Source organism: Mustelus asterias, chromosome X (genome assembly GCF_964213995.1).
Source record: "Mustelus asterias chromosome X, sMusAst1.hap1.1, whole genome shotgun sequence".
NCBI lineage: Eukaryota > Metazoa > Chordata > Chondrichthyes > Carcharhiniformes > Triakidae > Mustelus > Mustelus asterias.
In genome coordinates, this window is record NC_135834.1 from 199,051 (window position 1) to 226,809 (window position 27,759).

At 43.7% G+C, this 27,759-nt stretch overlaps 2 protein-coding genes across 4 annotated transcripts in view; one reads left to right on the forward strand and one right to left on the reverse strand.

Annotated features, from left to right (window-relative positions):
* Positions 1-18,711, forward strand: part of LOC144481917 (E3 ubiquitin-protein ligase NRDP1) — an 87,099-nt gene extending 68,388 nt beyond the window's left edge. For 2 of the 3 annotated variants that reach the window (XM_078201080.1, XM_078201081.1), the window contains exons 15-28: positions 2,957-3,108; positions 4,762-4,859; positions 4,949-5,069; positions 5,453-5,654; positions 6,811-6,956; positions 7,380-7,468; positions 8,404-8,527; positions 9,118-9,200; positions 9,507-9,649; positions 10,068-10,284; positions 11,534-11,602; positions 12,339-12,457; positions 13,212-13,395; positions 13,731-14,162. In XM_078201080.1, coding sequence (XP_078057206.1) covers positions 2,957-3,108; positions 4,762-4,859; positions 4,949-5,069; positions 5,453-5,654; positions 6,811-6,956; positions 7,380-7,468; positions 8,404-8,527; positions 9,118-9,200; positions 9,507-9,649; positions 10,068-10,284; positions 11,534-11,602; positions 12,339-12,457; positions 13,212-13,395; positions 13,731-14,101 — 2,118 coding nt within the window. In that variant the 3' untranslated portion in view covers positions 14,102-14,162. Of the gene's footprint in view, positions 1-2,956; positions 3,109-4,761; positions 4,860-4,948; positions 5,070-5,452; positions 5,655-6,810; positions 6,957-7,379; positions 7,469-8,403; positions 8,528-9,117; positions 9,201-9,506; positions 9,650-10,067; positions 10,285-11,533; positions 11,603-12,338; positions 12,458-13,211; positions 13,396-13,730; positions 14,163-17,358; positions 17,439-17,877 lie in introns of those variants that run through there. The other variant, XM_078201082.1, reaches the window with a different exon arrangement.
* Positions 18,712-21,803: 3,092 nt separating this feature from the next.
* LOC144481919 (unconventional myosin-Ib-like) overlaps positions 21,804-27,759 on the reverse strand; it is a 77,642-nt gene continuing 71,686 nt past the window's right edge. Inside the window, exons 26-29 of the mRNA XM_078201086.1 lie at positions 26,029-26,161; positions 25,543-25,695; positions 24,601-24,728; positions 21,804-23,121 (exon numbers count right to left, since the gene is read on the reverse strand). Coding sequence (XP_078057212.1) covers positions 22,998-23,121; positions 24,601-24,728; positions 25,543-25,695; positions 26,029-26,161 — 538 coding nt within the window. The 3' untranslated portion in view covers positions 21,804-22,997. The remainder of the gene's footprint in view (positions 23,122-24,600; positions 24,729-25,542; positions 25,696-26,028; positions 26,162-27,759) is intronic.

The following is a 27,759-nucleotide window of genomic DNA, read 5'->3' on the forward strand; positions in this document are numbered from 1 at the left end:
TGGTAAGTCGCCGGGACCGGATGGGATGTACCCCAGGTTACTGTGGGAGGCGAGGGAGGAGATTGCGGAGCCTTTGGCGATGATCTTTGCATCGTCGATGGAGACGGGAGAGGTTCCGGAGGATTGGAGGATTGCGGATGTGGTCCCTATATTCAAGAAAGGGAACAGGGACAGCCCGGGAAATTACCGACCGGTGAGTCTAACCTCAGTGGTTGGTAAGTTGATGGAGAGGATCCTGAGAGACAGGATTTATGATCATCTAGAGAAGTTTAGTATGATCAAAAGTAGTCAGCACGGCTTTGTCAGGGGCAGGTCGTGCCTTACGAGCCTGGTTGAGTTCTTTGAAAATGTGACCAAGCACATTGACGAAGGAAGAGCGGTGGATGTGGTCTATATGGACTTCAGCAAAGCGTTCGATAAGGTCCCCCATGCAAGACTTCTTGAGAAAGTGAGAGGGCATGGGATCCAAGGGGCTGTTGCCTTGTGGATCCAGAACTGGCTTGCCTGCAGAAGGCAGAGAGTGGCTGTGGAGGGGTCTTTCTCTGCATGGAGGTCAGTGACCAGTGGAGTGCCCCAGGGATCTGTTCTGGGACCCTTGCTGTTTGTCATTTTCATAAATGACCTGGATGAGGAAGTGGAGGGATGGGTTGGTAAGTTTGCTGACGACACCAAGGTAGGTGGTGTTGTGGATAGTTTGGAGGGATGTCAGAAGTTGCAGCGAGACATAGATAGAATGCAAGACTGGGCGGAGAAGTGGCAGATGGACTTCAACCCGGATAAGTGTGTAGTGATCCATTTTGGCAGATCCAATGGGATGGAGCAGCAGTATAAAATGAAGGGTACCATTCTTAGCAGTGTAGAGGATCAGAAGGACCTTGGGGTCCGGGTCCATAGGACTCTTAAATCGGCCTCGCAGGTGGAGGATGCGGTCAAGAAGGCGTATGGCGTACTAGCCTTCATTAATCGAGGGATTGAGTTTAGGAGTCGGGAGATAATGCTGCAGCTTTATAGGACCCTGGTTAGACCCCACTTGGAGTACTGCGCGCAGTTCTGGTCACCTCATTACAGGAAAGATGTTGAAGCCATTGAAAGGGTGCAGAGGAGATTTACAAGGATGTTGCCTGGATTGGGGGGCATGCCTTATGAGGATAGGTTGAGGGAGCTTGGTCTCTTCTCCCTGGAGAGACGAAGGATGAGAGGTGACCTGATAGAGGTTTACAAGATGTTGAGGGGTCTGGATAGGGTGGACTCTCAGAGGCTATTTCCAAGGGCTGAAATGGTTGCTACGAGAGGACACAGGTTTAAGGTGCTGGGGGGTAGGTACAGGGGGGATGTCAGGGGTAAGTTTTTCACTCAGAGGGTGGTGGGTGAGTGGAATCGGCTGACGTCGGTGGTGGTGGAGGCAAACTCGTTGGGGTCTTTTAAGAGACTTCTGGATGAGTACATGGGATTTAATGGGATTGAGGGCTATAGATAGGCCTAGAGGTGGGGATGTGATCGGCGAAACTTGTGGGCCGAAGGGCCTGTTTGTGCTGTGGCTTTCTATGTTCTATGTTATAGAATATACACATGATTTCTTTTTTTTTTAACTTCTTGATTTAGGAATTAAAGTTACAACTAGGGGCATCTGATTTGAAAAACTGATGAGGAATCCTGAAGTAGATGCAATTCAAAGAAGCCTAAAGTTAATTATAGTTAAAAGTTAAACTGTGTTTATCTTCAAGGTCAGAGTTAGAAGTATTAACATTCAACAATAGATGACCAATTTCTCGACCTCCTGGTAGAGCGGGGTGTCTATAGTTATCTGCAGAGAAGAAGCTAAAAGCTAGAAATTCTGGGAAAGGTGGTCATAAAACTCCAATGGAGATAGAAATTATTCATATGGGTTACATAATCAAAGAGTCACATTGAAGGTAAAGTAACATGTTTGAACCATCACAAAGTATGTCACGTTGCCATAGTGATAGTGAGTCAGGGTGGAGCCTCGGTTAGAAGGTTATTGTGTTTAATTTATCTGTGTTTTCTGACAGAAGCAGGCAGTTCAGTATGGGAACAGGTAGGGGCAGTTGCAGAATTGTTCTTGCGTAGGCTGCAGCTCAGAGTTGGGAGAGCCAAAGAAAATAAATGTTAGCTAATTAAGCCTGCACTTCAAGCAGAGAAAATACGAACTTCATTGTTCACTGTATGGAATGTGGCTGGGGTTCTATCTCAGTTTGGATTGAGAAAATTGCAGCTGGAAGATTTGCTGCAGGGACTGTACTGTGGCCCTCATTTAGCCTTGTGGCAGGAAACAGCCAGCAGAGTTAGCTTGGAAAGTTACGGATCTGCCAACAACTTGAGCAAGGAGCTGAGATACTCACAGTTGTGGGGTCTGTTAAAAGGTTGATGATTGTATGACCAAAAAATCTAATGTAAGGACCCCCATAGAATCTTACCTTGGAGTATAGCTGGAACACTTTAGAGAATTAAAGTGAATTCTAGAAGGCATACCTTTTGGCTTGGTTCCAGGAAAAGTGAATGAACCTTCAAAATTTCGTAAGATATGAGAATTCTTGGGGGTGGGGGAAGTAAAAAATAAAGCTGAGTTCATAATATACGTAGTTGTAAATTATAGTGTTAATTTAATAGTGCTTACTTTGTTTAATTCTTTTTGATATATAATAAAGTTTGTTTTAGTTTCAAAATGTGAAATCTTGTAGTGTGGTTCTGTCAGTTAATTGCTGGGTGTTCTGATTTCTTCATTAAACTTTAACAGTTCCCAACAGGATTGTAAGAAGCCTAAAATAGTCCTTGGTAAACTTGCAGAAGAACAAAGGCTTTGAGCTATTCTTAAGCACCATTTCTTTTAAATAGGGAAGACATCCTCTTGTCCTCCTGGGCATTCTCCTCAGATTGCACCCACTGCAGAGTGCCACTGATTTCCTGAGCTGATGATGTGAATATGTTTGTTTTCCAGGGCCAAGAACCTCTCCCTGATGATGTTGTTCCATTTGATGCAGCTTTGGAAGTCCCTGTGGAGGAGCAACGTGCTGAAGCAATGATTCGTATTCAGGACGCACTCCTGGCTGGCAAAGCTGCCGAGGCCCTTGTGCTTCTTCGAGCTGCACGGTAACCATTTGTTCGGAGCTTTAAAGTATGAACAAAATGGTGAAACAGCCATTACTTTGTTAACAAATTACACTCAGTTGGTAGTTTTGGCCTGCCTCTTCCCTCTTGCTTTTTGTTTTGGGGTATTTTGGTATGATTTGTATTCTTATCTGACCTGCCATTCCAGCCAAGAAGGTAGACCCAGAACCCGGTTCCAAACTACAGCAGCAACTTGTATTTATGCAATGACTTCAACACAATGAAACATCCCGAGACGCTTAACAGGAGCATAAATCAGACAAAACGTGACACCAAACCAGAACGATATTCCATCTGGTGACAAAAGCTTGGCCAAGAAATGTTATGGAGGATCATAAAGGAGGAGAGGGGGGATTTGGGGAGGATGTTCCAGAGCTTGGGGGCTCAGGCAGTTGACGGTATGGCCACCGATAGTGGAGTGTAGGAGGTGGGGTTTGCATGTGGACAGAAGAATGCAGAGATCTTCGGGGGAGGGTTGTAGGGCTGGAGGAGATTGGAGAAAGGGAGGGGGGGAGGATTTGAAAACAAGAATTGAGAATTTTAATGAATCATTGGTGGTCCAAGAACCGATGTAGGTCAGTGAGCACAGGAATGACTAAGAAGGACATGTCTGTCCTCTGTGACTGTCCTCTCTTTTTCCTCTCTCTCACCTGGGGCCACTTCCTGAGAGTTACTGTGAGCTACTGCAGTCTTTTGTTCAGTCAGTAACTAATCGGAGCTGCACTCTAACCTGGGTTTGACCTTGTCCCTTGACTCCTACCATCTAAATGAGCAGGAGTGGTTTGTATTGCAGTATAATTTGTGCTTTCTGAACTAACCATAAAATTGTAATGTGGCTTTTATAGCCTATCTGATTATGTTTCCAGGAAATAATTGTGTAATCCATCATGCTGTCAGTTGAGGTTTGACTGCCATGGGGAATTTTCCTGCTGTTTTGTTCACTGGAACCAATTTGAGGGATGTATGTAAACACACAATTTAAATGTGTTATCAATGCCCAGCTTCTCTCATTCCCATTGGTTAAATAGTGCTATAAATTAATGAAGTTTATAATGAAAAGGCTTGTAATAAGATCAGTATTTCATTCTGGCACCGACTACAGGTCATGATCTATTTAGCCACTCCTGAGTTTGTGTAAATTGGATTTAAAATGTTGATTTGAGAGAGGAAGAGGGAAATGCAATGGATTAGCTGTCCTTTCCCTTACAGGTCTGGCTTTGAATCCAGCTGGTTGGCTGTTAGTGACATGTGTAAAATGAGTTGGAGCATAAGAACATAAGAAATAGGAGCAGGAGTAGGCCATCTAGCCCCTCGAGCCTGCCCCGCCATTCAATAAGATCATGGCTGATCTGATGTGGATCAGTACCACTTACCCGCCTGATCCCCATAACCCTTAATTCCCTTACCGATCAGGAATCCATCCATCCGCGCTTTAAACATATTCAGCGAGGTAGCCTCCACCACCTCAGTGGGCAGAGAATTCCAGAGATTCACCACCCTCTGGGAGAAGAAGTTCCTGAATCCAGTTCAAAATTGCCCGAATTCCTCACTAACTTGGAAATCTGGATGAAACAAAATGAGTATTGTCCTCTGTAAGGATGCTTAAGTTCATCTAATGTTTTCCCTCCCCCGCAGGGAAGTGTGGCCTGAAGGTGATGTTTTTGGTTCTTCTGACTTGCGGCTTGAGGATGAGTCCCAGTTGCTGAGACGAGTACTGTTTGCAAAGTTACTGAGTAAGTATTTTAGCAGCTGTCGTTATGGTGTTTGCAGTTTTGGAAATTGTTTGGAAGCCCCCTCCAAATGTGCTCTCTGCATCCCCCAGGGCAGCCTGCTGTAGAGGGCGAAGAAGCGGATGAATTCCGCGATGAAGAGATAGAAGAGGAGGAAACTGAATCAGTGAGAGTTCGAGAAAGTGAATTTAACTTCCCGGATTATCTCAAGAGGTAAAACATTTCAAAAATACTTGTGTTTTTTTAACAGTAGGTTTATTCTTTGTCCTGTTGTGGTTAAATCTGCGTTTGTGCAATCCTTTAAAACCTCTGCAATGGGGCTTTAAACTCTTCAGTAGAATTTTTTAAAAATAAGTTGGGGGTGGTGCATTGAATTAGCATAAACTCTCATTTCACTTCTGAAGCAAAGGTTTGAACCCAGGCAGACTCTCTGCCTGCTAGCTGTAGCAGTTCCAAGTGAAATAAAACTTTGACAGTCTCGGGGCAACTCCTGAAGAGCAGGAATTTGTGGCACTAAACCTACAGGCTGGCTTTAAATTGACCATCCCAGTTGGGCAGTAAACCCTGTATGCAATACTCTCCCTCTCTCTCTTTAGGTTTGCTAATGCTGGTGTTGTGAAACCGTATATTCTCCTGCTGAAGGACTACCGACAGAACAGTGTTCATACCAACCACTGTATTGTAAAGATGCTGCATCGAGTAGCATATAATTTGAAAATGGATACCCTCCTTTATCAGTTGTCAGTATTCCACTTATTCAATCACATTCTGGAGGATCCAGCAGCCAGCTCCTACCAAGTAGGTTGAGTTCTCATAATAATATGTTACATGCTGGTTGGTGCTTTGCAGGAAGTCTTACTGTAACGTGTCATGGTGTTGTAGCCTTTAGGAGCACTGTCTGTTCACTCGTCATCACCTGCGCTCTGACCTACAATTGAAAAGTTGGTTTGAAATTTGAGATTCAAGGAAAAATGTTATTGGATGATACACAATGTACTAAGCTCCTAACTGATCAAACTTTCCTAACACTATTCAGAGTATTTCACTTTTAGTTCTGAATGCTGTCTGTAATGGATTACCTATTCAAATTGGACAATTTGCCTTGAATTTAGATGTTCTTAGGATGAATAGTTCTAAGGTAATTTTACTATATGTTGCCTTTTTAACTGATTTTACATACTAATATCCCAAGACATTTGGTTGCCAAAAGTTCCATTACAATTCTCCACGCTCTCTTGGGTTTGTGAGCCTAGTCAGTGAGTGTTTCAGGGGGATGTTCCATCAAAGCCTGATCCTCCTCCAGGCCTGACGTCCACAAATCAAGAATTTCTGACTTTAAAATTCATTCTCATTCATCTCATTTGATGTGAGCTTTGCTGACGAGGCCAGAATTGGTTGTCGATCCTTAATTGCCCTTGAGAAGGTGATGGTGAGCTGCCTTCATGAACAAGGAGGTACAGTCTGCAGTAGACCCACAGTGCTTGTTGCTGTGGTTTGCAGGGCTATTTCAGAGGGAAGTTAAATGCCAACCACATTGCTGTGGATCTGGAGTCACATAGAGGCCAGACTGAGTAAAGATGTCAAATTTCCTCCCCTGAAGGACCTTACAATCCAGTAGTTTCATGGTTACCATTACTGCGGCTAGCTTTTGATTTATTCATTGACTGAATTTAAGGTCCCCAGTGCTGTGGCGGGATTTGAAACCTGTCCCCAGAGCATTAGGCCAGGCTCTGGATTATTGTCTAGTAACATTACCAGTATGCTACATCCCTCAGTAACTTGAAAGTGATTGGGGCCAACACCCTCCCTCTCTGGATGAAGAAGGTCCCCCACTAGTTACTTCCCAGGCTAAGTCCAGAGGTTTGTTCTGGGAAGCTACCTAATTCTCTTGTCAATCACAGCAAGAAAATCTGCTTTCAGCAGTTCATTTCTATTCTGTTTCTTTTCCCAACAGGAGCTGGTGAAGTTCTGCAAATATGTCCTGAGCAGATTCTTTACTTTAGCTGCTGAGAACAGCAAGGCTTATGTGGAACTGCTGTTCTGGAAGAATATTGCAACCATTCGAGAAATGACTGAGGGTTACAGAAGGGATGATCAAAGGCAAGTGTATTGAGCATGAGAGCTTGGGAGCTGTTGGTCTGCTATGCTGTGCTGGTACTGCATACTGCCGCCCCCCCCCCCCCCCCCCCCCCCACCGAGTTAAAAAAAATCCCTTCATCAGATGGTCAAGATGCAAAGACTAGTGTTACTGAAATGTTGATAACCATGGCAATCTTTATGTTTAGATGGACTGTCTCATCCGTATTGTGGCCTGTGTGGAGCTGAAATGATCGATTGTTACTCGATTATTTGATTGCCACAGTGGACTTAGCCGCTGGGGTTTTGTGCTGACCACATGAATAGTGCATTCTTTCTGTTAACGGAGTGGAAGAAGCTGGGATTATGGAACGGCTCACAGCAAGCACAGACACAAGTCCACTTTCATTTGCACTTGTGATAATGAATGGTTTTGACTTTTTGCAGTGGAGAAAGCAAGAATGCTCCAACCTGGTCATCGGAGGAAGAGGAGGAACTTGAAACGCTGTATCTAAGATTCAAAGGGGAACAAGGAGGTGTGTGTTCTATTTGGGCTATATCAAGTGTGCATCTGACTTTTCTCCCCAACAGTTTCACCTTCAATTTCATTTCATAGATCTTTACAGCTTGGGGAGAGGCCATTTGGTCCATCATACCTGTACCAGCTCTTTGAAAGAGCTATCCAATTAGTCGCATTTCTTTGCTCTTTCCCCGTCGTCTTGCAGTTTTTTCCCCGCCAGTCAGGTAATGTTCCCATTGGATCAAGAACCAGAGGGACACAGATTTAAGATAACTGGTAAAGTAAGCAATGGAGATGCAAGGAAAATCCTTTGCACACAGTGAGTTAGGATCTGGAATGTACTGCCCAAGAGTGTGGTGGAGGCAGGGGCAATCGAAGCTTTCAGAAGGAGATTGTAAAATTTTCAGGGCTGCGGAGAAGGCATCCAGTGATTTGTTTCTTCAGAGGAGCAGCGCTGTCTGTGCTGTAATCATTACATAATTCACAGTGAATTTTATAATCCAGACTTCTCGTGTACACACACGTTGAATTGCTTCACAGGGAATTTTATTTTGGCCGGCACGGTAGCACAGTGGTTAGCACTGCTGCTTCACAGCTCCAGGGACCTGGGTTCGATTCCCGGCTTGGGTCACTGTCTGTGTGGAGTTTGCACATTCTCCTCGTGTCTGCGTGGGTTTCCTCCGGGTGCTCCGGTTTCCTCCCACAGTCCAAAGATGTGCGGGTTAGGTTGATTGGCCAGGTTAAAAATTGCCCCTTAGAGTCCTGAGATGCGTAGGTTAGAGGGATTAGCAGGTAAATATGTGGGGGTAGGGCCTGGTGGGATTGTGGGCGGTGCAGACTTGATGGGCCGAATGGCCTCCTTCTGCATTGTAGGGTTTCTATGATTTCTATGATGATTACAGACACATTTGGAAAGTAAAATATGTGGCATTGTGATCTTTCATTTTACAGATAAAGATGTCATTGACCATATCATGGAACACATTAAAAATGACTTGAGGACCAGGAAGCAGATTGCTGCCAAACTTGTTCAGATGAATCTGGTGGACAGTGTGAGAGAGTTGAAACGTGTCAAGTAAGTGTTTGTGCTGTTGCTTGGCTACTAAGGGATAGACAGTGAAATCTAGGTAGTCAAGACTTAAATGTGACACCAAGGAGCACAGTTGAGAAACTGGTTAGTTCAAGAGAACGGTCATTTCTCTGGACTTGCTTCTTATTCCTTTTGGTATGAAGCTTAATTATTCAGTAGACGATGGGGTACAGTTCATTGGAACCACCACGGTGAAGCAGCAAATTGAGTTGGAGCCGTGGTTGTTCACACACAGGGTTCATTGTCATACTTGAGATGTAGACGGGCAAATAGAAGAAATATTTGAGGACAGGTTCTTCCAGGCTATTTTTGATTGCAGAATAACAGCTAATTTTGAAGTAGAATTGGTGGAAGAAAGGGAGCGTGTGGCTTGAGGGCAAAGGTGGTGTAGATCTTAAGGAAGTTGAGGAGGAGATAAAGAATGTGCTCTTTTCCCCTTCTTTCTTAATCGGTTTCTTACACCTGTCCCTCCAGGGTTTCATCATGAGTAAAGCCTTTAGAACCGAGATGTGGGAGATTTTTGGCCACCTTGTTTTGAAATTCACTTTGTAACATCTTACATTTGCTGTTTTAAGGAAGGGAACTAAGATTGTGCTTTGGAGAGAGGAGCAGGAGATGGAGCTTGAGACATTGTTTGTGAAGTTCAGAGGGTCAGATGGTAAGTTGGAATTAATTTGCTTCTGTTATTTTTGAAAAAGTTCTGAGATCACAAAACGGTCTCTTGCTTTCTCTGACACAGAGCCAATTGTTCAGGCTTTTCCAGCACAAGCTGAAACTTACAAACTCCATGTAAAACGGGTCACATCTTCATGACTTAGTTACTGCCTTGACCAGTCGAAGCTCTTTAAAACGACTTATTCAACATCCGGATTTCGAATGAAAACTCAATGAATTGTCCATAAACTCTAGAGCATTGTAATCTGGACGAGAAAGGGCAAAATGAAATGTATCTGTGTATTTGCAGATGTCCTTGGTAATATCATGAAACACATAACCGTCAAGCGATCCAGAGCCAGGATTATTGAGAAGCTGATAAGTATGGGCCTTGTTTCTGATAGAAAGGAACTCTACAAGAAGCGGAGGAAACTAACAAAAGCAACAAATCAGGTATTCTTGTGTTTCCCAAAGTCTCTGAAGTTTTTGTCATTGTATTATAGTGGGAATTGGACATGCTATTTACATATAAAATATAGTGAAATGAAATGTGATCTGATCCTATGTCACTTGTAAGTGCTTGCTGAAGGAACTTTCCTCCGATCCAGACGTGTTCCGCTGTAATCAGCAAAACATTAGAGACCCTTCTGCCATATCTTAAAGACCCTTAATAATGGCAGCATAGGGTGTGTGAATGTCTGTATCCCCCAATTCCTCAACAGGCCAGTAGATAACAAGCTACTAAGAAGTGAGTAAGTTCAGTTAAGGTTGACAATGAGCACACTGATCTGCCTGGGTAAAGAGAAATTTTGCTCATTTTCTGAAAAGCAGCGAAGGTGTATGAGGCACTAACCCTGAATTGTTATTTCAGGAGGAGGACTTCCTAAATGATCTGGGTTATGATGCTGTTCACGGGTCGTCTGAGTCGGAGGATGAACTGGATGAAGGTGACAGCAGTGAGGATGAGAGGGGAGAGTTGATGATTAAATCAAGTTCAAGATGTGCTGCAGAAAGAGATGGACGAAAGCTGGGCGGGAGTGAGCCTGAGCCAGCAATCCCCCGGCTGTGCTGCAAACTTCAGCAACAAGGTGATTTTTAAAATTCAAACTAAGGGCCGGATTCTCTGACCTTGCCCGCAGCTGGGACTCTCAAATCTCTGAGAGCCAAATTCTCCACTTTCACTGGCAGCAGGGCTGGAGAATTCGCCCCAAGTCTTTCAGTTGGTTTATTGCAAAGGTTTTGAGGGGGAGAAACCTATTTCCTGTCCTCGTGTTGGATGGGCCAGATTGTAACTTTATTGCTTCATTTGATCTGATAAATAAATCTTGGGGTCGGGGGAAGAGAAATAATTGCATTTGGTGCAACTGAATGCTGGAATGAGGATTTTTCCAGTGCTTAATTGTATATCTGTGTAATGGTGGATTGTAGGAGATTAGTTTATTATTCAGAACTTGGATCATTTTCTCCTCGAGGTGCAATCTTTACAGAAGGATTGTGTGCTGAAATAACTGACTGCAGGAGCTCTCCTAACAATTCCACGTGGGAAGTCCTAGGTACAGTTCTTGCTGCTGAGTTAGCTGATCGCTGGAAGAATGATCCAGTTAAAAGTTTATTTATTAGTCACAAGTAGGCTTACATTCACACTGCAATGAAATTCCGATGATGGGGAGGAAGGCTATTGATGAAGCAGCTGAAGATGGTTGGGGCAATGACTCCAACCAGTGGAGAGTTTTCCCCCCGATTCTGATTGGCTACAGTTTCGCTAGGGCTCCTTGATGCCACACGCGGTCAAATGCTGCCTTGAAGTCAAGGGCAGTCATTCTCCTCTCACCTCTGGAGTATGTTTTGGAGGCTGTATTGAGATCAGGAACTGAGTGACCCTGGCGGAGCCCAAACTGAGCTAGATTATTGTGAGCAAGTGTCCTTTGAGAGCATTGTTGACGATGCCTTCCATCACTTTGCTGATGAGCAGAGTAAATTGATAGGGCGGTAATTGGCCAGGTTGGAGTTTCCCTGCTTCTTGTGGACATTGCCGGGTAGATGCCAGTGTTGTAACATCGGGAACCCTCTCATTACCGTTGCTAAGTTCGGGCATTTACCTATGGACCTGAAGGAGAAATTAAATCGGAGTAAATTATTTTGATTCCAATACTTATTTCTGACATTTCTTAACTCATTGGCCTCCTCAATCTTGTTGCTTCTCTCTTCTCTCCTTACCCATTGAAAGGATTATGGAAACCTTTTTCTAAAACTTGGGTTTTAATCTGGAATAAATGTCCAGATAGGTTCCAGCTGAGTTGCAATGGGTTAAAAAGATTTGTTTCACTTTGATTGCAGGTCTGTCAGGCCCACTTCAGTGGCTGCAGAACTGCCTCAACAGAACAGCAGACAAGCGAGAAGATGATGGTCAGTACTTTATTACATCATTTCTGATCAAAGGACAGAGTACTTTTATTCATGCACAATGTATTGCTGATATCCTGTGCTGGAACGTCAGTCAAATTAGAACATCATCTTAAGAACATTTGTGATACATTTGCCACACATGCATAGTAACCCAACTGAGTTTCGGAGTGAATGCTTCATAGAATCATAGAATCCCTACAGTACAGAAGGAGGCCATTTGGCCCTTCGAGCCTGCACAATCCCACCCAGGCCCTATTCCCGTAATATTTATTCCTCACGTATTTACCCTGCTAATCCCCCTGACACTCTGGCCGTGCTAAATTGACCCATCAACCTAACCCACACATCTTTGGAGTGTGGGAGGAAACCGGAGCACCTGGAGGAAACCCACGCAGACACGGGGAGAATGTGCAAACTCCACACAGACAGTGACCCAAGGCTGGAATTGAACCCGGGTCCCTGGCGCTGTGAGGCAGCAGTGCTAACCCACTGTGCCACTGTGCCGCTTCCTGCTAGCTAGGAAAATCTGCAGGAGAGTTGCCACTGTCTTTATGCACTATTGGTAGCAAGTTTCAGAATAACATAGAATGGCACCTTTCAGACATTCCAAAATGCTTTATTTTAGCTTCCACGCATCTGACTAAAAGCACTGACTTTGTTTTTCAGTAATGTGTGATCTGGCTTTGCCTGTAGAATCTCCATGTTTCAGTATTCTGTAAATCTGATTTCTATGCAGGGATCTCGATTGCAGTCCCGCTCGTCCCCTTGTCTGAAGAAAATGAAGATGCCATGGGGCATGAGGTGTTCCAGAAACTTCTGAAGAAAATTGGAATTCGACCTCCTGCTGATGAACAGGTGATGTGCAAGGGCGTGTGGATGCTAACTAAATAATAGCCCCGATCAAAATGAGACTTAAAAAGGTCTGCTTGAAAAGAGTATTCTTCCTTTTATTACTACAGCAATGCAGTATTTTAATAGACATTGCTCAAATTGCTAGCACTGCGATTCAAACATTAACAGGATTGCAATCAGCACTTGTACTTGTCTGGGGCTGATGTCTATCAGATTCTGGTGGCCACCACCAGGTATATGCTCCAGCTTTAAGCACCAAAGGCCATGTATCTGTGATGTAGAATGCAAGCTTTTAGTTATCCTAAAATTTCATTTCTTCCTAGTTCACCGATTGAAGCTGTTGCTGCTTACATGATATTTTCAGAAATGTACTTTGATAATTATTACACACTTCTTCAGAATTGGAAGCTTTTAGTTTTTAAGTGTTGGCTGAGTCTCAGTGGGTAGCTCTCTCACCTCAGACTTTGGTCAGTTCAAGTCCCACTCCAGAGACCTGAATACAAGTGGGGCTGTGACCCCCCCCCCCCCCCAAGTACTGAGGGAGTGCTGCAATATTGGAGGTGCCATCTTTCAAATGAGATGTTAAACCGAGGCCCTACCTGCCCTCTCTGATGGACATAAATAATCCCTCAGCCAGTAATTTATAGAAGAGCAGGGGTATTCTATCCCAGTGCCACAGGCCAATGTTTAGCCCATAACCGACATTACTGAAACCCCTACAATTTATTTTATCTGTGTTCTTTTGTATTTATTTCAGGAATCTTTCTGGCGTATTTCCGCTAACCTGAAAGTTCAGCAGTTGCGCAAGATTGCTTCAGTTATTGCCCTGCAGGAGGGTGGAGAGGCAATGGAACAAGATGAATTTGTCCGTGCAGAGCAGAGGTCTGAGGTCTTGCGAGCTCTGGTGATGGCCAGGGAGAGGAATGCTACCCCTACTAAAGGTAGTTACTTTGCAACAAAATCTTCTTGTGTTAGTTCTTGGCTTGTTGCAACTTTATTTATCCTTTGAAAGTTGGTAACAAAGATGCAACAAGCTCCTGTGTGTTTAATAGTAGATGCGTGCCCACAGTCTAATCCACTGTCCTGGGGAGCTACTGAATAAGATGCTTCCCTCATCCTTCCCCTGATAGGCAATTGTAAGACCATTGAGTTGTAGTTATGAAATGAGGGCTACGTGAGTTAAAAACGATCCTAGGGAGGGAATTGATTTTGAATGGATTTCCCTTGCCCGGGTCTGTGCACTTGCTGACATTTGCAACTTTTTAATATTTTACAGGTGATGATGAATCTGAAGAGAGAACCAACCGAGCTCATGAGTCCACCTCCGGATCAGACAGTGACACTAAAAGGCAAGTGATGAACAATAATCTTTTAGTTTGTAAGCTCCAGTACACTGAACCTGACAGTGCAATGTGGAATGGCAAGGCTACTGAGGAGAAAGTGATAGGGACCCGGGTTCGATTCCTGGCTTGGGTCAGTGTCTGTGCGGAGTCTGCACGTTCTCCCCGTGTCACCCTCCAAGTTCTCCGGTTTCCTCCCACAGTCCGAAAGACGCGCTGGTTAGGCGCATTGACCATGCTAAATTCTCCCGAAGGAGTGTGGCGACTAGGGGATTTTCACAGTAACTTCATTGCGGTGTTAACCTAAGCCTACTTGTGACTAATAAATAAACTTTACTTTTTGCTTAGATTGATTACAAAGCAGAACACGACCTGCACAGGAGAATGGATGGTCCACTGGGCTTCTTTCATCTCTGTCCAATGGGAAACCGTTCTCTTGGCTGGTTTGATGAATTCCAAGTGGACTGTATTTGTGAAGGTTTTTTAAAGTTTATTTATTAGTTACAAGTAAGGCTTACATTAACACCGCAATGAGGTTACTGTGAAATTCCCCTAGTCGCCTCAGTCTGGCGACTGTTCGGGTCAATGCACCCTAACCAGCACGTCTTTAACAGTTGCTGGTTGGTTTCAATCCACAAGCATAAAACTAATCGGCAATCTCACTGAGACCCAAAAACATGTTTGGTGTGGAAATTGTCACACTGACAGAGAAAAGGGTGTTCTTCAGGGATTGGAGGTTAAAGCACATTTTTGGGCATAGCAAAGGACATTTTTTTACCTTGTATCTGCTTCATGCTGTACCTGTACCTAACATAACGAGTGCTTACTACTGACATTGAATGCAGAGTCCAAAGATGTGTAGGTTGGGTGGATTGGCCATGCTAAATTGTCCCTTCGTATCCAAAGGTGTGCAGGTTAGGGTGGATTGGCCATGCTAAATTGCTCCTTAGCGTCTAAAGATGTGTAGGTTAGGGTGGATTGGCCATGCTAAATTGTCCCTTAGTGTCCAAAGATGTGTAGGTTGGGTGGATTGGCCATGCTAAATTGTCCCTTCGTATCCAAAGATGTGCAGGTTAGGGTGGATTGGCCATGCTAAATTGCCCCTTAGCGTCCAAAGATGTGTAGGTTAGGGTGGATTGGCCATGCTAAATTGTCCCTTAGTGTCCAAAGATGTGCAGGTTAGATGGGATTAGTGGAGTATATGTGTGGAGTTGCAATGAAGAGGGCCTGGATAAGATGCTCTGTCAGAATTAGTGCAGACTCGATGGGCCGAATGGCCTCTTCTGCACTGTAGGAATTCTGTGATTCAAAGAGTGTGAAAATGGTTATATTCACCACTACTGACATCTATTAGGACAAAAAAACTATCTCAATGAAATGAGGTGGAATGGCTGAGGAAGAGACACCAGTGTAAATTAAAGCTTTTTATAAAAAGGTCGAGGAATATTTTGGTATCTCGCTGTAGGCCGATAATGGAATGAATTGTTGCTGCTTCTCCGGCCCTGCTTCATGGAGCAGACCAATACACAGTCTCTGCCCCTTAAAGGTTGAGATTGCGTCAGTGTAATTATACTTGGTGTTAGATGTAGGCATGCATTCACATCACCTCCACTGGAATGTTGCCTTCCTCTCCCTACAATGCAACAGTGACTAGATTTCAGAAATACTTTATTGACTATAATTTGCACTGGGACATTCTAAAGCCGTGAAAGTTGCTATATAAATGCAATTTTTCTTCCCTTCAGTGGCGGTATTATTAAGATCCTAAACTGTACGTGTTGCAGTCTGAATACATGTCCTAGCGCCGTGTGACGCTGCTCTCGGAACATGTCCCATGCTGCTCAAGTGCCCTAAACTTTATTGTTTTGAAATATATACTTTATTCATAAAATATCTGAAAGAAACATTTCAAATTGTTATAACAGGAAAGTGCAATGATATTCACATTTTCTCCAGAGATCAAGATGCACTCTGAGGAGCTTCCGTTCAGTAATGAGAACATTTCAATATTTTCATTACAGAGAGTACAATTCTGTCGGTCAGGTTGAACTCTGAGGTGCTTCAGTACAGTTACATATGGTTAGGATTAAGCACACAATCCGAGGGGTTTTATCTGATTACTCGCCGCTTGGTGTACATTGGCTGAAAAGCCTTCCACAGTGGCCTTTCCCCATTGCATCTTAGCAATGGCTGCTCCAAGCTTGAGAGCGTCCCTCAGCACATAGTCCTGGACCTTGGAATGTGCCAGTCTGCAACACTCGGTCAAGGACAACACTTTGCTCTCGAAGATCAATAAGTTTCAAGCAGACCAAAGAGCGTCCTTCACTGAGTTGATGATCCGCAGAGCACAGAGTCCCCGTCCCTGAGAACAGCCCATAGACACAGAGTCCCCGTCCCTGGGAACAGCCCATAGACACAGAGTCCCCGTCCCTGGGAACAGCCCATAGAGCACAGAGTCCCCGTCCCTGGGAACAGCCCATAGACACAGAGTCCCCGTCCCTGGGAACAGCCCGTAGACACACAGTCCCGCGTTACAGAGCTGCTCGGGATGAACCTTGACAAATACCACCTCATCTCTCTCCACACTATCTTTACAAAGTCACACTCCACAAGGAGGTGTGTGACCGTCTCTTCCCCCTCCGCAGTCACTTCAAGGGCACTGTGGTGGCGCAGAGACTTTGAGCTTCCGTGAAGGATCTGATGGAGGAGTGCCCTTCTCACCAGCAGCCAAGCTAGGTCTTGGTGCTTGTTTGAAAGTTCTGGTGATGAGGCGTTCTGCCAAATGTGCGCAGGGAACCGCCAGGATCCGCCACCTCCTTTTCCCAGAGGGTCTCAAGGATGTTCCATACAGACCATTGCTTGATTGCCTTGTGGTCAAAGGTGTTTCTCTGAACAAACATTTTCACAAGGGACAGGTGTACCGCACGGTCCAACTGCTTGGAGCGTTCTGCGGCAACAAGGCCAGACCCATCCTTCACAACACCAAGGACAGATAGACCCTCAGTACATGGTGACACTTGGTGTTAGCGCACCGAGGGTCTACACACAGCTTGATGCAGCTGCACACAAAGGTGGCCATCAGGATGAGGGCAGCGTTGGGAACATTTCTCCCTCCCTTATCCAGAGGTTTGTGCGTGGTTTCCCTCCGGACATGATCCGGGTGGATCTCCAGATGAATTTGAAGATGGCTCGGGTGAATGCTGTAGTGCAGGTTGGGGGTGTGGGCCAGAGTACCAACCCTGAGTACCTCCCACCTGATGACCAGGTTTTTTCCGATGATGGAGAAGGAGTGTTGCTCCCACATGCCCAGTTTCTGCTTTACCTTGGCAATCCGCTCGTCCCAGTTTTTGGCACCTCTCCAGACCCATTTCCCCAGCACCTTCAGGTAATTGCCCTGATGGTGAAGTCGCAGATGTTCAGAAGTCTGCACATGGACATCAGATCTGAGCAGAAGACAGCGAGTGCCCTAAAATATTTAGTGTTTGTGAAAGGGATGTTCCGGTGAATTTGATGAGCTATGCCAGTCCTGTGCAGATTAAACCCAGGTTATATTTACTGTTACAGTTATGGTGAGAAGAGAAAACCCAAACATCTGTTAAAGCGCAGTCGCCTGCTCGATAGTGATGATGAAATGGATGATGGGGGTAAGATTCTTCTTCCAAAGCTTTTTTAAGACGCAGTATTTTTCTTTTCTCTCCAAGACACATTTTCTCTTGTAGATAAAGATCTGTTGACAATTATCAGCGTTGTTGAAGAATTCGTGCACGTTTTTGACTCTGCAAATGCTATCCTTCTTTCCACCACCTCCCCCACAATGCCAATATTACTCAAAGCCTAAAATTGGAGCCTTCTATTTGTTGATCCTCTGGTAGAGGGCAGTGTACATTGTGGCTGCATGGTTTTGCACCACCAATGGGAGGACATGAATTGCTAATGAGAAGGTAAGTTGTGCCCCTTGCCTCCATAGAAGGGCACAGAGTTGGAGAGTCTGCAGAGTATCGGTAGCGGCAGGGGCATGTTTTTGCATATAGACAGGAATCTGTTGATTCCATGCTTGTAATGGTCTTGAATGTGGACTTTCAGCTAAGGAAACGGTTGAAGTGAAGGCGATGGAAGATCCTGACTCTGAGGAGTCTGACTCCGAGGTCACCCACAGACTGATTAAAAAGCGGCGGCGAGCAATCGATGATGATGAGGAGGATTAACCGCAATGAGGTTGGAGTTTTGAAATGATTTTGAACACTGGGTCAAACCAAAGGCTGAACATCGCTGGAGATTCTGAAGCAATAAAATTTATACCTTACACACCCTTTTTTAGACAACCTGCGTGTGCACTGACATTGCTTTAAATTAAATGTTTAAAGCCAAAAAAAATGAAATGTATACAGAGTGGGAAGAAAATGATGAGACAAGTTTCTTCACCCACAATCACCTTGCGAAAATGAAAAGGGAGCACAGTTGGTCTAAGTAGTTATGGTGCTTGTATTGCTTGGATGCAAGTTGACTCCTTATCCACTTCAAATGAGTGTGTTTGTGTTGCACCCTCCCCCCCCCCCCACCCCCAAATAGATACCTTGGTTACATTAAGAGTATCCAGTTCTATTCCTCCAATTTTTTCCATGAATTTTAAGATAATGATTTGACATTTGGTATAATGTTGGATCCTCCTTTGTCAGTTTATTTTAAACTTGCTGTTTGTTAAGTTCCAACTTTGTTGTAATGAATTTCAGGCATGTTTTAATTGCTGACACAATGTAAACGATGTGTTTGTGTGTTTATATGGCATGATTTGTCTTAAATGTGATGAGTTTACTTGAATGAACATTTCCACATCATTCTTCTCCATGTACTGAATAGTTGAATTCATTAATAAAATGGGACAGGTCACAGGAGCTTTTGCAGTTTTCAATAACGGGCAATTTGATTTCTGTTGTGCATTTTAATCATGTTGAATTCAGCGTATCAAAGCCCATCCCTCCAGTCGCATGGAAATTCAACCTTTTGCTACCCTCATTCTTTCCATTATAGTATCCAGTGGTATCCTGACTGTCCTCAAAGCTTTTGTCTCCCACCAAATTACTCCAAATCTTTCCCGCTCTGATCAAAGAAGTTATTTTTGATACTATTTTAAACTTTTCTGCACTGTTTAATATTTTGAACACACTTGTGCTACATAACTTCAGTTCTATTTTGTCAGAGGACAAGATAATCATTCACCAGAGTTGAACATTCTGCTTTCATTTTGAAGCTTGATTTTGTTTCCAAAGAAACGCCCCAACTGGATTTATCTCCATGCGTAAGTGATGGGGCATTAGATATTAATTTCCTGTTAGCTGTTAAGTGCAGATCCCAGTAAAAAATATTGGAACTGCCCTGTGTACTAAGTTTGCTCTGCAATGAGTTCCTGTGATGTTCCTTGTTTAGGGGGAAAATAATTATCAAGCAATCCTTCAGAGGGAAGGGAGCAACGAGATCAGATGCTGAAATGGAGGAAATAGAAACATAGAAAACTACAGCACAAAACAGGCCCTTCGGCCCCACAAGTTGTGCCGAACATATCCCTACCTTTTAGACCTACCTATAACCCTCCATCCTATTAAGTCCCATGTACTCATCCAGGAGTCTCTTAAAAGACCCTATTGAGTTTGCCTCCACCACCACTGACGGCAGCCGATTCCACTCGCCCACCACCCTCTGTGTGAAAAACTTACCCCTAACATTTCCCCTGTACCTACCCCCCAGCACCTTAAACCTGTGTCCTCTCGTAGCAGCCATTTCCACCCTGGGAAAAAGCCTCTGAGAGTCCACCCGATCTATGCCTCTCAACATCTTATACACCTCTATTAGGTCTCCTCTCATCCTACGTCTCTCCAAGGAGAAAAGACCGAGCTCCCTCAGCCTATCCTCATAAGGCATGCCACTCAATCCAGGCAACATCCTTGTAAATCTCCTCTGCACCCTTTCAATCTTTTCCACATCCTTCCTGTAATGAGGCGACCAGAACTGAGCACAGTCCTCCAAGTGGGGTCTGACGAGGGTCTTATATAGCTGCATCATTATCCCCGGACTCCTAAGCTCAATCCCTCGATTGATAAAGGCCAGCACACCATTCGCATTCTTAACCACCTCCTCCACCTGCGGGGCCGATTTTAGAGTCCTATGGATCCGGACCCCAAGGTCCTTCTGATCCTCTACCGTACTAAGAGTCTTGGGCGTTACCTACCTTTCTAGGCTGGAAATCAGATCATCCCACAAATATGATTTATTTATTTTCAAATTTTAGTGTGCTCTTAAAAGAAATTGAACAGCATAGTGTTTGTAACTACAAGTGATTTTTACAGCATAATCCAAAAATAGTATTGCAACAGAATTATTTTCAACTTAGAATGAGAATTTATCGCAAGCATTGTTTTTCTGTTTATACGATAGACAGTTGGTGGTAGTTTATGATCTCCTCTATTTGTGTCAATGCTCTTGTTATGGATTATGGCATAAAAAGAATCTGGCCTAATGTTGGAGAGATCAAAATATCAGTGTACTCCAGCATCTAAACCTTGAAATGTTAATTTTAAGTTTGCTTCAGTTTAAGGGTGGAACTGGTAAAAGTGGCATGTAAAACCACTCACTTAGTTCTACTTGTGTGAGTCATCTGTAGTAACCTTGTATATGCCTTGCCGTTAGTGGAAAATGGAGCTTAAATTTTCTTTTGTGATGACGGATGTGTGTGGCATATAATTCCTATTAGAACATGATCTCTCTATAATATGCAGCAATTTCTTTGAAGGAGTACTACCTACTTTTGGCCTAAGCCAGGAAATTCCCTGGGAAAGGGCAATAGTGGTGGGTCAATCTGGTCACTCCAGGTCCTGGAATGAATTCAACTCAAATGGCTGCGGTTTGAAAGATGGACTGTAACTCTTTTTTTTTCCAAACTTCAATGATACTGAGAAGAGCACTATTCTGAGGTGTTGCTATTTTATCTGATGCTTGACTTGCTTTTGAAGGAAATAATTGAGATGAGATGGAGTGAAAAGCAGCACCCATTTTACATCAGGATGCAGCTGAAAATGGGTGTGAGGCAAAAAGTAAGGTTTTTTAAATCCATGTTTAGTCTACCACCTGAGTACGCCAATTTTAAATAATCAAAAATAAAAGTAAGTCATAGAATCCTATAGTGCAGAAGGAGGCTATTCGGCCCATCGAGACTGCACCGACCACAATCCCACCCAGGCCCTATCCCCATTACCCCACATATTTAGCCTCCTAATCCCCCTGACACTAAGGGGCAATTTAGCAATGGCCAATCAACCTAACTAGCACATCTTTCGGACTGTGAGGAAACCGGAGCACCCGGAGGAAACCCACGCAGACACAGGGAGAACGTGCAGACTCCACACAGAGGGTCACCCGAGGCCGGAATCTATTTTTGGGTCCCTGGCGCTGTGAGGCAGCAGTGCCACCGCTGATTGAATGGTGGAGCAGACTTGATGGGCTGAATGGTCTAATTCTGCTCCTATACCCTATGGTCGAATAACCAATTAAACAATCGAATGAACTGAGGGACAAATTCAAGGAGGGGAAACGTGCCATGGTGGTTCATTTAACTTGTGGGGCCAGTTGAACTAATTCCAGTACAATTTTTAAAAAGAACAGACCTGAAGTTCTTGGAAATTTAATTTGCTGGAAATATCTGCATCCTTTGTGCTGGTTTCACTGATTTTTGGAGTGAATTTTGCTGGAAAAAACCAGGATGGCCTATCAGAAACTCCAGGCCACAACAGTCAGCACTGTCAAATGATGTGACATTTCAGACTGGAGTTCTACAAAATCAACCTTATTTTTGTCTACCTGATTCTAAACAATATCTTGAATTGATCGTGAATCTCAACACATTTTTGGAAATGTGACTAGACAAATATTGATACTGATCTTAAGAATACGCTATTAAGGCTGGTGACTAAAGGTGTGGTCAAACAACCATGTTTAAAGAGGTAGAAGGAGGAAATGCAGAGTTTTTAATGCAAATTTTAATGGAAATAAACTTGCGGAGCTGCTCATTTACAGCTTGACTTCATCACTGGTTTCAGTACTTTCTTTAATTCCTTCCAAATCTCAAACAGATTCTACAATGCAGATAACCTTCCCTTTTAAACACACTGCTAATGTGTAGCCCCCAAATGGCTCAGTAGATAAATAAACTACCTGTTATGGTATTGGTGCCGTGTGGCGTTCAATCCATGGAATTGGTCTCAGCAGCCCTGGGCTAGGAAGTGATGAAGGTGTGGGATAAATAGCTGCCAAGAGCACCAGGCTGACTAAGGCTGCAGGATTCTAAACTTGCCTAATAAAATAAAATATCTCAATTGGGACAATAATAGTGGCAGTACAATTGGACTGTGGGCGGGAGGGCAAAATCCTGCTGAGCACCTAACAGCATGACAACATTCAATACATCAGAATAGTGCACGTCCCACCATTCTCCAGGATGAATCCGTGCAGAGGGGAGTAAAGTAATTAAAATTCTCAAATATGCTAGCTAGTGTAAAGTCTTTAGAACTGCAATTCAGTAAGGAACTTGATATATCATAGTACTTCCAGATATAATGTAGTATTTCAGGCAAAATAAAAGTTACAATAGATTTTTTGTTATTTTCAGGCCTCCTGGCTCTACTCAAGTCAGATCTAAAAACTCATTTCCTTCGTGATCGCTCATAATCAACTGTCAGAGGGAGAAAAGCGTGGACCAACTTATTTTTCAGTTTCAACATCCCAATCAAAATCAGATTCAACATGATGCCATAAATCTTAAAAACCAATTTTAATCAGAGTACAGGTTGTACAGCACGTTACGTGATCAGGATTATGGGGAAGAATCATCTGCTTGCCTGATTGAGTTTGATTTTAACTGATCAGCACAAAAGAATACTCAGCAGTTACAATGATTACCAAAGAGTTGAAGGTTAAAAACTCCACTGCCCCACTTCTGGTCACATGTAGTGCGCTCCATCTGGATGAGCAGTGCTGCAGAATTTTTCCCTTCAGTTTTCATATGAATCAATATGCACCAAAGTGGTGAAGTAATGATTAATCAAAAGTTATTTGTTTTCTTTTTAAATTACTGTAAGCTCCCTTGGATCCGAAAATTTTCACGATCCCAGGTAGAGATAGGAATTGAGCGACTGGACAGGTTGGAGTCATCACAGTTAAGAACCATGGACCTCGAATAAGTGACTGTTTTTCTTCTTGCACAGCGGAACATTTCCATTTTTCTCTGTTGAATTTACAAACTTCACAGACACCATGCTTTTCTTGAACTTAACAGAAAGTCTGCAGAGGAGAAAATGGTGCAACACTGTAAAGGCAGACCTAAACCCCATGTATTATAACAAAACTATTTGTGTGTTACAGACACCTGTACCTTTCTCTGGGCATTTCTTGTGCCTGTCCCAGGTTTGTTTGATGGGGACAGTGTAACATAGAACAGTACAGCACAGTACAGGCCCTTCAGCCCTCGATGTTGTGCCGGGCTTTGTCCGAAACCAAGATCAAGCTATCCCACTCCCTATCATCCAGGTGTGCTCCATCTGCCTATCCAATAACCGCTTAAATGTTTCTAAAGTGTCTGACTCCACTATCACTGCAGGCAGTCCATTCCACACCCCAACCACTCTCTGAGTAAAGAACCTACCTCGGACATCCCTCCTATATCTCCCACCATGAACCTTATAGTTATGCCCCCTAGTAACAGTTACATCCACCCGAGGAAATAGTCTCTGAACATCCACTCTATCCCCCTCATCATCTTATAAACCTCTATTAAGTCTCCTCTCATCCTCCTCTGCTCTAAGGAGAAAAGCCCTAGCTCACTCAACCTTTCCTCATAAGACCTACCCTCCAAACCAGACAGCATCCTGGTAAATCTCCTTTGCACTCTCTCTCCAATGCTTCCACATTCTTCTTATAGTGAGGTGACCAGAACTGCACACAATATTCCAAATGTGGTCTCACCAAGGTCCTGTACAGTTGCAGCATAACCCCACGGCTCTTGTAGAGGGAGCGTTACTCTGTATCGCACCCCGTGCTGTAGCTGTCCTGGGAGTGTTTGATGGGGACAGTGTAGAGGGAGCTTTACTCTGTATCTAACCCTGTGCTGTACCTGTCCTGGGAGTGTTTGATGGGGGGTACAGTGTAGAGGGAGCTTTACTCTGTATCTAACCCCGTGCTGTACCTGTCCTGGGAGTGTTTGATGGGGGACAGTGTAGAGAGAGCTTTACTCTGTATCTAACCCCGTGCTGTACCTGTCCTGGGAGTGTTTGATGGGGACAGTGTAGAGGGAGCTTTACTCTGTATCTAACCCCGTGCTGTTCCTGTCCTGGGAGTGTTTGATGGGGACAGTGTAGAGGGAGCTTTACTCTGTATCTAACCCCGTGCTGTACCTGTCCTGGGAGTGTTTGATGGGGGACAGTGTAGAGAGAGCTTTACTCTGTATCTAACCCCGTGCTGTACCTGTCCTGGGAGTGTTTGATGGGGACAGTGTAGAGGGAGCTTTACTCTGTATCTAACCCCGTGCTGTACCTGTCCTGGGAGTGTTTGATGGGGACAGTGTAGAGGGAGCTTTACTCTGTATCTAACCCCATGCTGTACCTGTCCTGGGAGTGTTTGTGTGCCGTGAATCAATTTGTCTTCCATTCCCCAAAACTAAAACTCCCATCTTGAGGAGCTTAAGAAAATTACAAAACAAAGAAAAAGAACATCAGTGGAAATGAAGGGACCTCCAGCTACACCTAATTGATTTGTTTTACTTACTCATCCGCCATCTTGAGGTTTATCCTTTGCTGTGTTGCATCCAGTATTGAGCGATGTAGTTTGGTGGTCAGCTCCACTAGGTGGTCACTGTTTAAGAGGAAGTCTCCCTTCACTCCACTAGAAGAATTCTGGCAAGTTGAAGGGAATTAGATTAAAATATATTTTTCCATTTTAGTCACTTAATTTCTAAGTGGTGAAGCCCCTCTGTCAAACCTGCACTTCTCTGATTTTAAAAGTAGTGTTATTAATTACTAAAAATAGCACTAACCTGATTTCATACCTATAAACTAACAGAAATCATTCTTTAAAAGTTTATAATGCTGAAGTTGCCTTGGATTTTACTGCAAAAACTGATATTGCTCCTTCATTTTCCATGGTAAATTTATCAGTTTCAGAAACATCTGTGCTTCAAACCAGTCTATTTTGAATTGTAATGAACAGAATACCAGCAAGAAACTACCTGCATTTGTTTCCAAGTTTTGGGCCATATAGTGCATTAAAATATCAAATCTGCACATTTATTTCACTATGACTGATGTTCAAGTGACATGGTGTGGATTTAAGATTAGTGCATTGTGCTTTCCTTAAAATGTAAATTCCTTTTTTATCATCTAAACTTATTGAATGGCAAGCAATTGGATGGTCAGTATGTTTCCAGACTGGCATCAATATTGCTGACTAGCAAGGAGATGTCAGTGCCCTATCCTTTCATTCATCACTGTTATTTTTTCATTCCTTCCCTTGCTGTGTATCAGTTGGTAGAGTTCAGGTTGTAAACCAAGTGGAGAAGGGATCAGACTGTATATTTTCTAATGGGACCCGGGCTGGATGACATGAAGTACCCATTCTCCCTCATACTGTTGGTTCCTGGATCTTGGCAGAATATTCATTCATCAATATTTGAAAGCTTGCTATCACATCCCAGCTTTAAGCCATGCTCACCTCCACTAGATGTAGCACAAATAGTCCATCTTTACGCTTACTCATAGAGATGCTCTTGATCTCATTCATTTTGATCAGTGTTTTAATTTGGGAGGATTTTGCATCAACGAGGGCAAAGTAGCTGTTTGTCATCATTAAGATCCTTGGAGAATGCTGGAATGGAAATAGCACATTTACAAGATTAATAGTCCAAATCATTAAATACAGTATGGATGCAATAAGAATAGAAAATGCAGGTCTGGCAGCAGGTCAGAAAGAGGGGAAAAAAAGAAGCAGTGTACCCTGATAACATGAGGATGGAACAAGGAAGATAAAAGTGTTACTGAGCCCAGTGCCAAGCAGGAGAGCAATTCACAACACCAACTTGTAGAATGCTATTTCAACTCCCCACATCAGCAAGCTCCACGCAGGCATCTCCTGGTCTTGTGTCTCCCCATTTTATTTATCGCAGCAGCTCTGAGCTGTGACTGCTGTTTTTCTCCTTACCTTTCCGTCCTTTCTGTTAATTTTCGTGGCTGTGTCCATCATAAGTAACTTCCCCTCTATGCCACTGGCTAGTTTCTGGTATTTGGCCCTTTTCTGAGCATCCAAATACTGTCCTTTGAAAGGCTGAGACACACTGACAAGATCACAGAAAGAGATTAAATCTTAATCAAATGGATTATGGAAGCAAGATCAGACAAACACAAGTAAATTAACAAATATTCAAAAGTAAAGCCACGGGGAATATCCCACAATGCAATAAATCGTACACAGAATTCCCTGAACTTGGGCCGAGTCAATGAACTCGTAAAAGGAGGTAACTGCATCAATGAGAATAAGATTGGCAGCAAAAGGCACGGGTACAAACTTCACAGGCACAATCGTCCTCTGATGTTTGAGCTATTGGACATGCACAGTTTCCACTGTTAGCCTGAAAATGATAGCATGACTTGTCGTAAGGCGTATCTCATCGAGATATTCATAGTCTTGGGCAGTTCAACAGTACGTATTTATTTGCTAGAATGACCCTGAGGTGTGAGTCATGCACTCTCTTACATCACTGTCTGGGCAGTACTGTACTTAGTCTCATGTTAACCCTTTATGTTGTGGAGATGCCGGCGTTGGACTGGGGTAAGCACAGTAAGAAGTCTCACAACACCAGGTTAAAGTCCAACAGGTTTATTTGGTAGCAAATACCATAAGCTTTCGGAGCTTGCTGTTCCTTCGTCAGATGGAGTGGTCTCTGTTCTCCAACAGTGCACAGACACAGAAATCAAATTACAGAATACTAATTAGAATGCAAATCTCTACAGCCAGCCAAATCTTAAAAGGTACAGATAATGTGGTTGGAGGGAACATTAAATACAGGTTAAAGAGATGTGTATTGTCTCCAGACAGAACAGCTGGTGAGATTTATACACAGTAAGAAGTTTAACAACACCAGGTTAAAGTCCAACAGGTTTATTTGGTAGCAAAAGCCACACAAGCTTTCGGAGCTGCAAGCCCCTTCTTCAGGTGAGTGGGAATTCTGTTCACAAACAGAGCATATAAAGACACAAACTCAATTTACATGAATAATGGTTGGAATGCGAATACTTACAACTAATCAAGTCTTTAAGAAACAAAACAACGTGAGTGGAGAGAGCATCAAGACAGGCTAAAAAGATGTGTATTGTCTCCAGACAAGACAGCCAGTGAAACTCTGTGGGGGTTACAAATAGTGTGACATGAACCCAATATCCCGGTTGAGGTACATTGGGGAAACTATGCAGACGCTGCGACAACGGATGAATGAACACCGCTCGACAATCACCAGGCAAGACTGTTCTCTTCCTGTTGGGGAACACTTCAGCGGTCACGGGCATTCGGCCTCTGATATTCGGGTAAGCGTTCTCCAAGGCGGCCTTCGCGACACACGACAGCGCAGAGTCGCTGAGCAGAAACTGATAGCCAAGTTCCGCACACACGAGGACGGCCTCAATCGGGATGTTGGGTTCATGTCACATTATTTGTAACCCCCACAGAGTTTCACTGGCTGTCTTGTCTGGAGACAATACACATCTTTTTAGCCTGTCTTGATGCTCTCTCCACTCACATTGTTTTGTTTCTTAAAGACTTGATTAGTTGTAAGTATTCGCATTCCAACCATTATTCATGTAAATTAAGTCTGTGTCTTTATATGCTCTGTTTGTGAACAGAATTCCCACTCACCTGAAGAAGGGGCTTGCAGCTCCG